Source organism: Stenella coeruleoalba (assembly GCF_951394435.1).
Source record: "Stenella coeruleoalba genome assembly, chromosome: 1".
In the NCBI taxonomy this organism is placed as follows: Eukaryota; Metazoa; Chordata; class Mammalia; order Artiodactyla; family Delphinidae; genus Stenella; species Stenella coeruleoalba.
This window is the reverse complement of record NC_137169.1, coordinates 22,372,893-22,390,015: the sequence shown is the minus strand read 5'-3', so window position 1 is coordinate 22,390,015 and position 17,123 is coordinate 22,372,893. Positions and strand designations below refer to the sequence as shown.

Genomic DNA, 17,123 nt, shown 5'->3' with positions numbered 1-17,123 from the left:
AAACGACTGTCAAGGAGAGAAAAGGTAGAGTGTTTCTCTCTATTTTATTTTCTCTTTGTTTATAAAGATGCCAAGTTGGACCTGGAGCTCGGCAAGCCCCGCCTCTTTCTGGAACTCGGGGTTGGTACTCTACCGCAAATTGAGGCCCCATGCCCTGCACACAGGCCCTATCTCGTGGCCCGATCTGGAGCTGTAGACGCAGCCTCGCTGTCCTGTCCTTCGACTCACCCCCAGAAGGGGCCCCTCCCCACCAGAGAGGCCCAATCTTGAAGCTCAATTCCACCGTCCTCACTACTTCCCCTCCTTGGTCCTGGGCCCGGTCTCAGGCCAGACCCCAATTCCTGCAAGCCCAGCTGCAATTAGAACCCGTGGCTGTCTCGAGGTTGAGGCCCCGCCCCCCGCGCGGGGGCCCCGTTTAGCCGCCCAGTCCTAGAGCAACAGGTCCCACTCCCCTAGGCTCGCTAGCTTCCCCAGCCCAGCCCAAAGCCTTTGACCTTGAGCTCAGCCTAGAGGCACCGCCCCACCATCCTTCCCCCCCCGCCCCCACCCCGCCTTCCCCAGACCAGAGGTCCACCCCACTGCAGGGGCCCCATCTCCAGACCAACGGCCCCCTTCCGCCCCACTCCGCGTCGTGGCCCCCGCCCCATTAGAACTCGGCATGACCGCCGGGGTCACTCCGGAGGGGTGCGCGGCGGGCCGGCCCGGCGGGGTCAGGCGGCGGCACCACCGCCGGGACCGTCGGACAGGGTGCAGGCGGTGACCCGATCGCGGGCCGTAGCTTCGCGGGCGCGGCCGAAGCTACCGGGTTCCGGGCGGCCGCAGGGCGTGCGGCAGAGCTGGCGGAAGCAGCGCTTGAAGTTCTCGTCAAGGAAGGCGTAGAGCACGGGGTTGAGGCTGCTGTTGGCGTAACCGAGCGCGATGCACAGGTGCAGCGCGGCCACCACGAGCGGGTCGCGGCGGTCGATGTCCACCAGCGTCCAGACGATGACAAAGATGTGGATGGGGGCCCAGCACACCACGAAGGCGCCCACCACCACCAGCACCATGCGTGTGATGCGCCGCAGACTGCGGTCCTTCTCCTTGGAGCCAGAGAGCAGGCGCACGCTGCGCAGGCGCAGCAGCATGAGGCCGTAGCAGACGGTGATGACGAGGATGGGCACAACGAAGGCGAAGAGGAACACGCAGATCTTGGTCACCGTGTCCCAGTACCAGCTGGGGCTGGGGAACTGGAGCATGCACACCACTGCCCCATCTGGGCCGGGGAAACAAGGAAAGACAGTGGGTGAGGGGCTCGTGGGCCTAAGGACCTTGTCTCCCTGCTCACCCACCCTTCTCAGCTTAGTCAAGCCCCACTGCCTCCTCCTGGCCTTTTCTCAAGGTGATTCTTCTACCCGGAATGTCCTCCATCACTTCTGCACTTGGTGAACTCCTACTCATCCTTCAAGACCTCAGCAGGATTGGCCCTAACCTAGGAGGTCTGCTTTCTATATTCTCTCCCAGTCCCTTTATCAGCCTCTATGTACATGGGCAGCAGTGATATAATGATAATGATATAATTTAGCCCAAGCCCACTAAATGACGGTCATTATGATAACTGAAAATACCCCACACATTTCCAAAGTAGCTCCAATGGGGAAAATATTGCTAGGATTGACTTAGAGAGCATGAGTTAAGAGCCGGACTCAGGGCGCCCTGGTGGCGCAGTGGTTGGGAGTCCGCCTGCCGATGCAGGGGACACGGGTTCGTGCCCCGGTCCGGAAGGATCCCGCATGCCGCAGAGCGGCTGGGCCCGCGCATCCGGAACCTGTGCTCCGCGACGGGAGAGGCCGCAGCAGTGAGAGGCCCGCGTACCACAAAAAAAAAAAAAAGAGCAGGACTCAAGCCCTGCTGTGTGATGTGGCCTTGGGCAAATTATTGAACCTCTATCAGAGCTCCCATAAAGTGGGACTAACAACGGTACCTAAACTCATAGGGTTGTTGTGAGGATTAAATGGGCCATGGCATGGAAAGCACTTAGCGCAGCGGGGTTCAAGCACTTGGTGCACTCACAGGGCCGAGGAGCAGAAATGTATGGGAGTCCGGGGGTCAGAACTAGGGCCAAGGAGGCAGATGTCAGCTTAATGTCAAGAACTTTCTGACTGCCACCACTTGTCCCAAGATAAGAGGGGCACCTAGGATGGAAGGAGCTCCCTGTTCCAGGAGTGTGGCCTTGGGCTGGATGAGCACCTCAGGGGATGTTATGGGGTTCAGATACAGGGCTGAGGCTGGCCCAGGGGACTTCCAGGACCTCTTGGGATTCTGGAATCTGAGGACCCACCCAGTGGACTTGGAGCCTGAGAGATGTAAGAAAAGGGCTGGGATCCACAGACAGAGTGGGTCCACAGGACATCAGGCTGGCAGGACCCCCACCAATGACTGAACCCAAGGGCTTCATTGTACAGATGGCAGAAGCAGGCCCAGAGAAGAACAGCACTTGTCCAAGGTCACACAGCAAGTGGCTTACAGAACTGAGTGCCAGTGACACACACTGGGGGAGTGTATGTGTGTGTGTAAAAGAGTGTGTGTGGGGGGGGGGTTGGGGATGAGGGGGCCCATCTGGCCTGGCCCCAGAAGGGCTGCAGTTAATGGCCTGTAAACTGAAGGCTGACAGTGAGGAATGGGGCCCAGCTGGTGAGTCAAGTCTAATCACACAGAGACTATATAAGGCACCAGGAGCTCTACCCTTGTGAGAGTGGAAGGTGGCCAAGAAACCTCCCACCAAGCCTGTTCCCTCTCCTACCACAACACAAACCTTCACCCCAGCAGCCAAAAGGAGCAACAGATATGGGGGCAGGAGCCTTGGGTTCTAGGCCGATTCTACCAAATGTCTGGCTATGTGACCCTAAGTAAACCACCTGACCTCTCTGATTGTTTTCTTTCGGTCCTATGGAAGTAGGAGTCCCTGCCTTGTCTATCTCACAGGCTTAATCATCCTGATAGCTGCTACTTATTGGGCCTTGACAATGAGCCAGGCCTTGTCCTAAGTCTTTTACACGTATAACCTCATTTAATCTTTTCAACACTCCACGATAGAGTGTGGCTCAGCTAGGTTAGTGACCAGTGTCTTTGGCCCCCTGCTAAACTACTTTTCCCACTTACATCAAGTAGGGGTCATGTGACCAGCCATCACTAGGAAGTGATGCGCCCTGACATTTAAAAGTGGTTGTGCTTTCTCACCACTCCCATATTCATCTGCTGGCCAGATGCCAGCACACTGCATCCAAAACCATCACTTGGAGCCTGGATCCCTGAATGACTGTGTGGAATAGAGCCCCTCCTCCGCTTACTCACATTGGATTGTGATGTGAGTGAGAAACTTCTACTGTGTTAAGCCTTGGAGCTTTGGAGATTGTTACAGCAGCCATCCTGACTGATACAGGTGGTTACTGTACTAATTACCATTTTACTCTGAGAAAATGCACCTGTCATTCTGTGCAGGCCATTCTCTAGGCCTTGCTTTGGTTATCTGGGTCAACGGGGTGGAAGGGAATTTGGGATGGGATTGCAGATCTTGTGGCCTGCACTGCTCACTGGTCAGTGACACCCTCACCCCACCGGCTATCCATCCATCTCCCTAAAGGTCAGTCATCCACACATCTAGCCATCTGTAATCCCATTTATAAACTTCCTTTGGCCAGCTACCCGTATGACCACCTCACAACAGTCCACCATTCACGTCCCCATTGGTTGCCTATTCACAGTCCCACTGGCCAGCCATCCACACTTTCATTGATCAGCAATCCATATTTCCATTGGTGAGCCACTTACACCCACCCTGGTAAGTGGCCTGCAAACCCACGGAGGCCCGTGAGCTGCCTCCTGTGGTCAGTGACCTGTACCAAGGCTCCCTCCCTCACTCACCCCGGGGGCGGGTCACGGCCATGACCATGATGGGTACACCAACAACCGAGGCCAGGACCCAGATGCAGATGTTGATCAGCTTGGCCTTGGCAGGTGTACGTAAGTCCAGGGCCTTGACAGGGTGGCAGACGGCAATATAGCGGTCGACACTCATCATGGTGAGCGTGAAGATGCTGGTGAACATGTTGTAGTAGTCAATGGAGAGCACAGCCTTGCAGAGCAGTTCCCCAAAGGGCCACGTCTCCATCAGGTACTTGGCACTCTGGAAGGGCAGTGTGCTGGTGGCCAGTGCGTCTGCCAAGGCCAGGTTGAAGATGTAGATGTTGGTGGCCGTCTTCATCTTAGTGTACCTTAAAAGGAAGTGCATTTGTAATTTTTCCATTTCACAGATTTCAGTTTCACATGAAACTCAGGGAGGGGAAATGACTTGCCAAAGATCACACAAAAGGTCAGGGGCAGAAGTGGGACTAGAACCCTGAACTATCTGATTCAGCATCGCTCCTTTCCACTATAACAGATGCAAAAGGAGTTCTCTGGCAGGGGGTAACTTTGGCAGGAGGTATTGGAGGAAAAACCCTTATCTTCCCAGGGGTTCTAAGCAATATGGTTAAAGATAAAGCTGGGCTCCAGAGGAAAACACGTCTAGGTCCTAATTCTGCCTCTACTGTTTATTAGCTGAGTGACTCTAGACTAGTAACTTGAATTCTCTAAGCCTCAGTGTCCATAACTGTCAAAAAGGGGTGATACTTTTACCAACCTCATAGGGTTGTTATAAAATTTAATGAGATGATACAGCATTTAGCACTGAGCTCAAAGCATGGTAAGTGCTCGGTATGTGATAGCTGTTATTATTCTTCATATATAAGAGTGAAGCTGGGGGCTAGACCAGAGTGACCTGACCCTCTGGCCTCTGCCACTGATCTGGCCTTTTGGGAATATGACTAGCCAGCTCCAAGGAAGCCGGGGCAAACTGGCTGGGGCCTTACACTGCCTGGATATTCTCCATGGTAGACCAGGGCTCCCAGTCTATGGTCCCATCCAGACCATCTTATCCCCAGGTAGCTGGACTCACCCAGCTGTGGGGAAGGGGAGCAGGTGACAGAGTCACACATCTGACCCAGGGTGTGAGCCCAAGGGTCCAAGCCCGATGTCTGCAACAAGCTGGGCACCCAGAGTTCTGCAACGTCCCTCCATGCTCTACGCTGCTGCCCAGCTGCCTGCACTACAGCTGACCCCTTGTCGGGCCAACATTTATAGTCAAAACGCCTCTGTACCAGGGCCTGGGCTGGGCACCGGATAGCCTGCAGGAGGCTAAATACACTGCAGTAGACCATTCCCATGCAGTGTGATCATCACGGAAACACATGCACACTGAGGCAGGGGTAAGGATGCCTTTCATGCCCCTGGAATGATCTGAGAAACCCAGGGAAGGGTTGCATGAGGAACTCCTCAAATTTCAGAGCAGGAAGAGCCCTGAGAGATTGACGGGAAGTGATTTTGCTACCATGTGGTCCAAGGACTCCCAAAGGAATTACCGGAAGAGCCTGTGAGAAGTGCAAATTCTTGGACCCCACCCCAGACCTTCTCAATATTTTTTTTTGGAGGGGGGACCATGCGCGGCATGTGGGATCTTTGCTCCCCGACCAGGGATCGAACCCATGCCCCCTGCATTGGAAGCGCAGAGTGTTAACCACTGGACCACCAGGGAAGTCCCCTTCTCAATCTTAATCTCGGGAATTCAGGCCTGGGAATCTTCATCTTTAACAAGACACCACACACACACACACACACACACACACACACATATACACACACGATTCTCACGGAGTTTAGTTTGAGAAACAATATGTAGCCTAAAGCCCACACGGGGGAGAGATGGGAAACTGACCCAAGGTCACAGAGCGACAGCGGCGGAACCAAGGTGAGAACTTGGACCTCCCGGCTCCCAGACCCTCCACCAAGGGTGGAAGCACGCTGTGTGCCTCTGCTCCTCTGGGCCGGAATCCCCCTGACACCATGCCGAGCCCGGGGCACCCAGGTTGAGCGCACCCAGTGTGTTCTGCATGACTGAACAAACTCATATCAGCTAAGGCTGTTCCTTCATGAAGTAACTGATTTTTTTGGTTAAAAAAAAAAAACTGACTCCTTCATGGTCCTTCAGGGCCAGCATCTGTCCCACTCCCTCCCAAAATAACTATCTGCCCTGGGCTGGAGAAGCAAAAAGTTTTGCTCGGAGACAGCAGAACTGCAAGTCTCGGGAAGTCCGCCTTCAGCGGGTGCAGGAACAGCTGTGTGGGAGGCCGCCTCAATCCGCAGCTGACTTGTCTAATTTCACTTCTTTTGCGCAGAACAATCAGAGGCTGTTCTTTGCCTGCTATTTTGATTTGGAAAGGATCCTTCAATTTCCAGAGGGGGCTGGGACGCTGGGAAGTGGGTGATGAAGCTGCTGTCGCTGGTCCGGGCAGGGCTGAGGCACAGCTGACTCTGGCAGGCGGGGCCCCAGCAGAGGGAGAGGGAGGCCTCTCGTCACTGGCCCCCCACCACTCCCATGGCTCACCAGCTGTCAAGCCCCGTCCTCTTCACCTCCTCAGACAAATCCTGCCACCCTCTGGCTCTCAGCCCCATAGGGACCCCCCAAAGTTCCTCCACATTCCACAAACTGGCCCTGACCACCTCTTAGGTCTCAGCTCCCAGAACCTTCCCCCTGATGGACGTGCCCCCCACCCCCATCCCGGCCTCTCTGCTGTTCCCATCCCACCTCAGGGCCTCCAGACTGCTGCTCGCTCAGCCTGGAACCCTCATCCTCCAAATTTTGCCTGGCTTGTTCCTTCACGTAATTCAGGATCTATTCAAATATCTCCTCCTCAGAGAAGCTGCCCTGCCCTCTCTATCTTAAGCCCTCTCTTCCCTCTCTTTACGCTGCTTCATTCTTCACAGCACGAACCACCACCCTGAAGGCAGGGCGCTTTGCCCATCTCGTTCGCTGCTGTATCGTCAGGCCTACTAATGGTACCTGGCCAATAGCAGGCTCTCAGTAGACATTTGTGGTACAGATGTCTTAGTCCAAGCCTCCTCAGTTCTCACGGGAACCATCACAGCAGGCTCCCTGCCCCACACTTCATCCTCCACATGAAAAGGTAGATTTTCGCAGGCAGATTCGACTCTACCGCTTACAATCCTTCCATGGCTCCCCACCGCCATCTGGATAAAAACCAAGCTCCTCACACTGGCATTCCATCTGGGTAGCCTCCTTTCCCACTGTACCTGCCCACCACATCCAGCCACATCTGTGGTTCCCTGAGATGCTCGTTCACTCTAGCAAGCCCTCCCTCCTAAGAGACAGCCACTGTGATGGTTTGGCAGGAATCCTTCCAAACCGCATAGGTGTGGTTTCTGCCAATGTAATACAATTACCTAGTGTTACAGTACTATAATGGAAACACTTGCCCCTCTGCCCTACCCCATCCTCACTTCTCTGTCCTGCTCACCAGAGGCAACCGCTTTTAATGTTTTAAATTATTTTTCTAGTGATTATCTCCAGAATTCTAAATAATATGCTTAAATGTCTATTTCTTGATGTATCTATTTCAGACAGTATCTGTTGACGTTTGTATTCGGTTAAGCCAGGCTATGCAGCAGTAACAGACAATCCCAAAATCTCAGTGGCTTAACACACAAAAAAGCTTCAGTTCTTACCCTTGCAGCATCCATTCAGTGTCTCCAGCACAACCATATTCCATGAGGCATTTCCAGCCTGCTTCAACCTTGTGGCTCTGCTATCTTACCCCAAGGCCTCCTTGGTCACCACAGAGGGAGAAGTGACAGCCACAGGGTCATCTAAGCTTCATTCTAGCTGCAAGACAGTACTTTCACCTGAAGCTGACTGACCAGAACTAGTCATATGGCCCCACCCAATTGCAAGGGGCTGAGAAGTAAGTTGTCTTTCATGTGCCCAGAAGGAGGGAGAACCAAATATTAGTGAACACTACTAAGATCCTCCACAACTCTCTAAATCTGGTAGATGAGGATTAACTCTCTTACACTACACAACTTCCTCTCTCCATCCTCCCAATATAGTTCTACCACCATTTTAAAATTTTTAGCTAAATTGATATTCAAGGTTTACTTCTTTTCAGGGTTTATATTCTTTTTTTTTCTTTTAAGCTTTTTTTTTTTTAATTTTTATTTTAGGCTGTGTTGGGTCTTCGTTGCTGTGTGCAGGCTTTCTCTAGTTGCGGTGGGGGGAGGCTGCTCTTCATTGCGGTGCACAGGCTTCTCATTGTGGTGGCTTCTCTTGTTGTGGAGCACGGGCTCTAGGCGTGCGGGCTTCAGTAGTTGTGGCTCACGGGCTCAGTAGTTGTGGTTCGCGGGCTCTAGAGTGCAGGCTCAGTAGTTGTGGCGCACAGGCTTAGTTGCTCTGCAGCATGTGGGATCTTCCCCGACCAGGGCTTGAACCCATGTCCCCTGCATTGACAGGCGGATTCTTAACCACTGAGCTGCCAGGGAAGCCCCACAGGGTTTACATTCTTATGACTTTGTAGATACTGTCCACTGAGCCAGATGGTATACTATAGTTACACTTATTTTCTAGTACTGATTTTTGTTTTTCCTGGAGTTAATAATTGCTTCTTTTTTTCATTTGCTTAGTTCTGGGTACATACTGATAAATCTCTTCAAACACTCCAGCAGATCCATAAAATGCCTTTTCCATGCAGTCACATAATCGATCAGTTCCTTTTGTTTTTCTAGTGAATCCACTTCCTGGAGCTTCCCTCCTCCCCTTTCAATCTGGGACTGGTTGCTTTCTAGACAAGCTGCACACCTGTTTCCTGGGTTACAAGTCTTCTTATCTGGGTTTATGCCCTTATTTTAGTGGAGCATATCCTCTAGTCACTTCCTAAGAAAGGGCACGTAGGAAGTAAAAATTTTACACCCTTGCATGTCTGAAAATGTCTTTCTTCTATCCTCACTTCTGATTTCATTCATTCTACATAAAAGAGTAGATTGGAAATCATTTTCCCTCAGAAAATTGAAGGCATGGCTCCCTCATCTTCTAGTTTATAGTGTTGTCACTGAAGTATCTGAAATGATTCTGATTCCTGATGTTTTGTATGCAATCTGTCCTCCCCACCCCTGAAATTTTTAGGACCTTCTTTCTATTCCCAGTATTCTGACATTTGTGATGATGTGCCTTAGGATGGCTCTTTTTCATTTTTATTAGGTCTTCTCAGTCTCAGGTTTATGCCCTTCAGTATACAATGTCCTCTCATCATATCTTTGATCACTTCCTCCCCTCTGCTTTCTCTGGAATCCCTGGACAATCTGGTAGTCAGATATCAGGTCCCCTGGATTGATCATCTAATTTTCTTATCTTTTTTATTTTCCATCTTTTTGGTACATCTTCTGGGAAATTTCCTTTTCATTACCTCTCAACCTTTCTACTGACTTTTTAAAACTTTGTTTTGTCTCTCATGTTTTATTTTCCCAGTGCACTTTCTTCTCTTATTGTTCCTTTTTATATAGCATCTTATTTCTAATATCTTCTCTACTCTCTCTGAGGATACTAATAATTTTTGTTTTGGATTTTCTTCTGCTCTCTGCATTGTCTATCTGCTTCGAACATTTTTCTTTATTTGTCTGCTTTGGCTTCCCTCTTTTATCCTGGAGACTTCCTTCAAATATCCGGTGATATGTGACTAAAGGTTGGTCTTTGAGTGAAGCACTCATTAACTAATTGATAGCTCTTGGGGTGGGGGGCTGTCAACTGGTGTGCTCCATTCTACGGGGATTGAATGAAGATCTGGCTTTTACACTAGGAGTATTTAAATATCAGTGTCTGTAGGTCTCTTCTTTGGGGTCTTCAGAAGAGAATCCTCCCATTTCCTGCCTGGGGACCACACTTCTGGCTGTCAGGATTCTGGTAGCAGAGCTGGAGAAGGGGTCTGAGAAACCTCCATTTTTTCCTTTGGTATCTCACTCTGACCCTTTCTGTGTCTACTGGTCCCAAGTTCAGTTCCTCCAGGTTAACTTCTCCAAGGAAAAAACCCTGGCCTCCTGCAGAGTGGAGGGGTGGCCACCTGGCTATGCAGGGTACAAGGGATGGGGGACTAAGGGTCTCACTGCTCTCTCTATAGGTAATCAATTCCCTGCCCCTGTTTTCAGCCCCACCTCTCACCCCTTCTTAGCCTGTTCCTCCTCTTTGAATTGCTTTTCATCATCCAAATATGTGTTGCCATACCTTAAAGAACATAAACTGAGACACAAGAGATGAAGTGATTTTGCCCAAGGTCACATGGCCATTAAGTGGCAGAGCTGGTATTTAACTCAGGAAGTCTAGTGCCAACACCTGGTAATGACTTTGCTGTTCTGCCCCTCCATGATTTTTACCTTCCTTCCTCCTCCACTTCCTTTGTCCTCCATATTTCAAAAAGTCAAGGAATGTGAGCTTATTATAAGCTGAGGTTTGTTCACTCATCCAACAGGTATTAATCGAGCAGCTGGTATGTGCCAGGCACTGAGTAACGGATATAGGAGTAAAGATGGCAGTCTGACGTCTTGAAATTTATGGTCTCAGGGAGGGGGCAGACACTGAACAAATTGCTGCACTGTTTAGGCAGGGGAGTGATGTGATTTGATTTATGTGTGTTTCTCAAAAGATCATTCTGACTCTACTGTGTGGAGGCTAGTTGTAGGGCAGAGCAAGAATGGGTGAGAGAATGAATTTCCTAGGAAGATAAATTATTTATTTCCCCACATCTCAAAATCCTACTGTTGGTCTCTAATTCTTTTTTTCTTTTTCCTATTTCAAAAAGTTGTAGATATGACATTGGACCCTTATATTACACCATACTTAAAAATTAACTCAAAATGGATATAAGACCTAAATGTAAGAGCTAAAACAATAAAACTCTTAGAAGAAAACATAGAGGGAAAGTTTCGTGACACTGGATTTGGCAGTGACTTCTGGGATATGATACCAAAAGCACAGGCAACAAAAGAAAAAATAGATAAACTGGACTACATCAAAAGTCAAAGCTCTTGGGGCTTCCCTGGTGGTGCAGTGGTTAAGAATCCACCTGCCAAGGCAGGGGACATGGGTTCGAGCCCTGGTCCAGGAAGATCCCACATGCCACAGAGCAACTAAGCCCGTGCACCACAACTACTGAGCCTGCGCTCTACAGCCCGCGAGCCACAACTACTGAGCCCGCATGCCACAACTACTGAAGTCCATGCACCTAGAGCCCATGCTCCGCAACAAGAAAAGCCACCGCAATGAGAAGCCTGCGCACCTCAACGAAGAGTAGCCCCCACTCGCTGCAACCAGAGAAAAGCCACGCACAGCAACAAAGACCCAACGCAGCCAAAAAATAAAATAAAATAAAATAATAAAATAAATAAATTTATTAAAATAAAAAAGTCAAAGCTCTTACGCATCAAAGGACACTATCAACAGAGTGAAAAGGCCATCCACAGAATGGGAGAAAATATTTGCAAATCACATATCTGATAAGGAGTTAATATCCAGAATATATAAAGAACTCCTACAACTCAACAATAAAAAAGCAAACAACTAGATTTGAAATATGGGTAAAGGACTTGAACAGACATTTCTCTAAAGATATTCAAATGACCAATAAGCACATGAAAAGATACTCAACATCGGGCTTCCCTGGTGGCGCAGTGGTTAAGAATCCACCTGCCAATGCAAGGGACACGGGTTCAAGCCCTGGTCTGGGAAGTTCTCACGTGCCGCGGAGCAACGAAGCCCGTGCGGCACAACTACTGAGCCTGCACTCTAGAGCCCGCGAGCCACAACTACGGAAGCCCGCGTGCCTAGAGGCCATGCTCCGCAACAAGAGAAGCCACCACAATGAGAAGCCTGCGCCCTGCAACGAAGAGTAGCCCCCACTCTCCACAACTAGAGAAAGCCTGCGAGCAGCAACGAAGACCCACCACAGCCAAAAATAAATAAATAAATAAAATTAATTTTTAAAAATCATATTAAAAAGCTATAAAAAAAGATACTCAACATCATTAATCATTAGAGAAATGCAAATCAAAACCACAATGAGATACCACTTAGGATGGCTACTATTAAAAAAAAAACAGAAAATAACAATTGTTGATGAGGATGTGAAGAAATTAGAACCTTGTGCACTGTTGGGGGAATGTAAAATGGTGCAGCCACTGTGAAAAATAGCATAGCAATTCCTCAAAAAATTGAAAATAGAATTGCTATATGGTCCAGAAATTCCACTTCCAGGTATATATCCAAAAGAATTAAAAGTAGGGTCTTGAAGAGATATCTGTACACCCAGGTTCAAAGTAGCATCATTCACAATAACCAAAAGGTACCCATTGACGAATGAATGGATAAACAAAATGTGGTCTATACATGCAATGGAACATTATTCAGCCTTAAAAAGGAAGGAAATTCTGACACACGCTACAACATAGATGAGCCTTAAGGACATTGGGCCAAGTGAAATAAGCCACCCACAAAAAGACAAAAACCTCTATGATTCCACTCATGTGAGGTACTTAGTCAGTCATAGCAGCAGAAAGTAGAATGGTGGTTGCCAGGGGCTGGGGGAAAAGAGAAATGGGGCGTCATTATTTGATGGGTACAGAGCCTCAGTTTGAGAAGATGGAAAAAAAGTTCTGGAGATGGATGGTGGGGATGGCTGCACAGCAAGATGAATGCACTTAACGTCAGTGAACCGTACACTTCAGAACGGTTAAAATGGTAAAGTTTATGTTATGTGTATTGTACCGCTATCAAGAAAGAAGCTGTGGCTATAATCAAGTGCTCGCACTGTGTCTGCTGTCTAAGCTAGAGAGTTTGGTGAGGGAGTCCTCTAGAGCCATTTGGATCTTAGCTCAACATACTTAGCTGTGTGATCTTGAATATATTACTGCACCTCTCTGAAGCTGTTTCCCTCCTTGGTAATTTCAGTGTACTCATGCTTTTTAAGGGCCAACACATGTGAAAGTGTCTAGCTTACTAGCCAGCACACAAACAAGAATTAGCAGCCCTTTTGCGTTTATTTCCCCTGACAATTTTTGCTTTTTTTTCTCATAGAATTCAATCCTCCATGGATTGGACCTAACCCTGGGGGTGAACTCTACTGCCTCTGCAATGCCTTGGGAAGCTCTTTGGTTTTCTTCTAGATCAAAATCCCCTTTAAGCTCATCTTGAATTCCATAGCTGCTGGGGAATTTGCTCCCAACCATTCTTCTCAGACCCCACGCAGGCTACCCTTATATGAAGCACCATGTTGGTTTCAGAGCCCTAGATCCAGTCCGTCATCTGTCCAACAGGCCCCCCTGTCAGGGAAGAACACAGCCACCTCCATCCATTTTCCTTCAATTTGATGGCGACTGGGCATGTTCTCTGACTGACGTACAACCCGGGCCACATTAAATCCACACACGCTCCTGGGTCTCTGGAGAGCTGGGCTTCTCAACCGACAAGGAAGCTCCTAGTAAGAACTTCCTCCCCCAGGCAAAGCCAGGGCAGCGTGCTGACATCTTAATGCCCGGTGCCCAGAAGAAGGCTGAAACAGTCTCTCCTTTCTAACAGTCCCTGTTAGACCAGGGACTGGTCTAACAGCTTTGGGCGGGTCGTTTGTTTTCTTTAAGCAATATTCTCTGTCTTTTCTTTCATGTACCAGGCACTATGCCAAAAGCAGTGAATGCAAGATTTCATTTCATCGTCACTGCAACCCTGAGTGTTAAGACCATGCATGGAACGTCCCCATTCTACAGAGGAGCTAAGTTAGACGGCTCATACAAAGACACGCGGCTAGGATGGCAGCATTCAAACTCAGACTTGGTTTCCAGAGCCCACACTTATAACCACTCAAGTCTGTACGTCACTGTTCACTGTCCCCCCGCCACCCTGCGCTAGCTTATCACATGTTGGCCATGGGGAGGGGGCCAGTCTGGAGGCCGGGACCAAAGGGAGGGAACTGGTCCAGAGGTGGGCTGCCTCCAGAGCCTTTGCCTGTTTTCACAAATTCCTCAACTCCGCGAGGGTTTGGAGAAAATCTGCTCACAGCCCAGGCAGGGTCGGGGAGAGACAGACTTATAAACAACAGAACAATGTCACAGGCACCGTGACAGGGCTCAGTGGGGCAAGGAGGAGAGGTCAATTCAGAACAAAACGTACACCTCTGGTCACAAGGGGGTGGCAACCAGTATTGTGGTACAACAACTACGTGCCAGGTCTTTCTCAGGCATGATTTTATGTACTTCTTACACCTGTGTTTTGTTTTTTTAATGGATAATAAACAGTTGTTGGACATTGACTCTTTGCCAGGCACTGGGAAAGCATTTTACATCATTTAATCTTCCTAGCACCACTACAGGGTAGACAGTATTTATCATTCCCGATTTATAGAGAGCAGTAAAGGAACTTGTCCACGGTTGCAGTCAGAGGCTGAGCAGAGATTCAAACCCTGTGCTCTTCCCCGAGACCCCGGTGCCTTCCTCTGGACTTCAGTTTCAGCTTCTCCCCTGAGGACCCAAACTGTGCGCCCCTCACGTATTTGCTTTTTGTTTTTGTTTTTGTTTTGTTTTGTTTTGTTTTGCAGTACGCAGGCCTCTCACTGTTGTGGCCTCTCCCGTTGCGGAGCACAGGCTCCGGACGTGCAGGCTCAGCGGCCATGGCTCACGGACCCAGCTGCTCCGCGGCATGTGGGAACCGGGGCACGAACCCGTGTCCCCTGCCTTGGCAGGCGGACTCTCAACCACTGCGCCACCAGGGAAGCCCACGTATTCTCTTTGACAAGGAAAACATAAGGTACCGAAGGCGTGGCATTGTCTTGGTCACCACTATGTGCCTGGGACTTCCAGCAGCACCCAGCTCAGAGCAGGCGCTCAAAATACATCTGTTAGGGAGTTCCCTGGTGGTCCAGTGGTTAGGACTCGGCACTTTCACTGCTGGGGCCCAGGTTCAATCCCTGGTTGGGGAACTAAGATCCTACAGGCGCAGCCAAAAAACCAAAAAAATGGAAAACAAAAAAAACACATCTGTTGAGTGAATGAACATCGACGTGTCTGTCCTCCACACTAGACTGGGAAGTCCTGCAGGCAGGAACCGTGTCCCTTTCATGCTGTGCAAAGGAGACATAGTGGTTACTGGAGGACTCCCTGTGGGACAGAGAGTCAGGAGCCCTGATTCTTGGAAGTAACCAGCCACAGACCCAAAAGCTTTGGGACAAATTAGGACAGCGCTTCCTCCTGCCTCCCCCCTCTCTCCCTTCCTCCCCTCCTCCCTTCTATCCTTAACCTGGACCAACCCAGGTCCCCTGAAGGACACCTGGGCCTGACCCTGTCTGCCCTGAATCTGCAGTGACTCAGCTCTGCAACTGCAAAGGGAAATGTTGTCAGATCATTTCCCCAAAGCAGCTAATTTGTTTTTAACTAAACTGAGGGGTATTTTTTTTTCCCTTAGGCACAAGAGCTCATGGGAGTCAAAGCCAGGGCAAGAGACCTAAAAACAATAACAGCAACAGCAACAAGCTAAGAGCACCAACCCTCTGTCTGACCGACCTTACGGCACCTTAGGAACCAAATCAAACAAAATGCTTGAGCCTAGATCAAAACTCACTTGGTCCCAAACAGCGTGGACTGCTGGAGCATTTAGAGTTAATTTTATTCCCCAATGCTTTGTGAGATCTCAGAAATAACATCTGCTCCCTATAAAAGGTCCAAACAATACAGAATCACTTCATAAAGAAAATTTAAAAACCAACATCAATAGTACAGACGATCATTAACAGACAACAGGCAAACACACAGGCCCTGTTTTATATAAATGGGATCTGGTTCTAACGTTATTAAATAACCTGTTTCTTTCTTCTCCAAAATATGCTGTGACCATCTTTCTATATCCACAGATACAAATTAATATAATTTTTGGTGACCGATTGTTATTCTAGTCTAGAGGTCAACAGGCTTTTTCTGTAAAGAGCCAGAGCGTAAATATTTTAGGCTTGGGAGGCCGAATACTTGGGAGGCCTGGATGCATATTCTTCTGTTTCTTGCTTTTGTTCTTTTTTTTTTTTTTTTACAAGCCTTTAAAAGTGTAAAAACCATCTTTAGCCCAAGGACCACACAGAAACAGACTACAGGCTAGAGCTGGTCTCACTTATAGACACTAAAGTTCCTGAATACAGTTACTTAATAAATCCCCCTTTAAAAGACATGTAGGTTGTCTCTGCCTTTTCGTTATTATAAATAATAGTGTGATAAACATCTTTGTGCACACGGATATCTGATGGTTTCCTTGGGGAAAATTCCTAGAATCTCAGAGATAGAAGGAAACTTCACAGTGAGGGCATTCCCTCTGTAGCACTCCAGACAAATGGCTACGCAGCTTCTGCTTGAGTATATCCAGAGATGGGGAACTCACCACCTGTAGGCACAGTCCATCCTATTGTTGGGACCACTCACAGGATAACAAGTTCTTTGTTTTATTTGAGCTGAAAACTGCCTCCTTCTCACCTGGCACCATTTTTCCTGGTTCTGCTCACAGAATCACAGAATCTAAACCTAACCCTTCTCCCTTCCACGTCTTGGAAAATAAAGATATTAACAGTACACAGGGGCTTCCCTGGTGGCACAGTGGTTGAGAATCCGCCTGCCATTGCAGGGGACACGGGTTCGATCCCTGGTCCGGGAAGATCCCACATGCCACGGAGCAGCTAAGCCCGTGCGCCACAACTACCTAGCCTGCGCTCTAGAGCCTGTGAGCCACAACTACTGAGCCCACATGGTGCAACTACTGAAGCCCACGCTCCTAGAGCCCGTGCTCCACAACGAGAGAAGCCACCGCAATGAGAAGGCTGTGCACTGTAACGAAGACCCAATGCAGCCAAAAATAAATAAATAAAATAAATAAATTTATTAAAAAAAAAAAAAACTATACACACTTCACCCAGCTATGATGAGACCTGAGTTAGTACAAGTGCTCAGTATGCGTTAGGGGTTCTGCCCAGTTGGTGAGCTGCCTTCTCACGCCGTGTAGCCATTCCTTGGAGCCCTCATCTCGGTTGGGCCTCATGCATTCAAGAGTGTGATTATCTGAGTAAAGATGATACCACGGGACTTCCCTGGTGGCGAAGTGGTTAAGAATCCACCTGCCAATGCAGGGGACACGGGTTCGAGCCCTGGTCCGGGAAGATCCCACATGCTGTGGAGCAACTAAGCCCGGGCAC

The 17,123-nt window shown here is 49.1% G+C and overlaps 1 protein-coding gene across 1 annotated transcript in view; it reads right to left on the bottom strand.

Moving 5' to 3' along the window:
• Positions 1-710: 710 nt before the first annotated feature.
• Positions 711-17,123, bottom strand: part of OPRD1 (opioid receptor delta 1) — a gene marked incomplete at its 3' end in the record, with an annotated part of 36,195 nt that continues 19,782 nt past the window's right edge. Inside the window, exons 2-3 of the mRNA XM_079940351.1 lie at positions 3,901-4,250; positions 711-1,252 (exon numbers count right to left, since the gene is read on the bottom strand). Of these exons, the coding sequence (XP_079796477.1) occupies positions 711-1,252; positions 3,901-4,250 (892 nt within the window). The remainder of the gene's footprint in view (positions 1,253-3,900; positions 4,251-17,123) is intronic.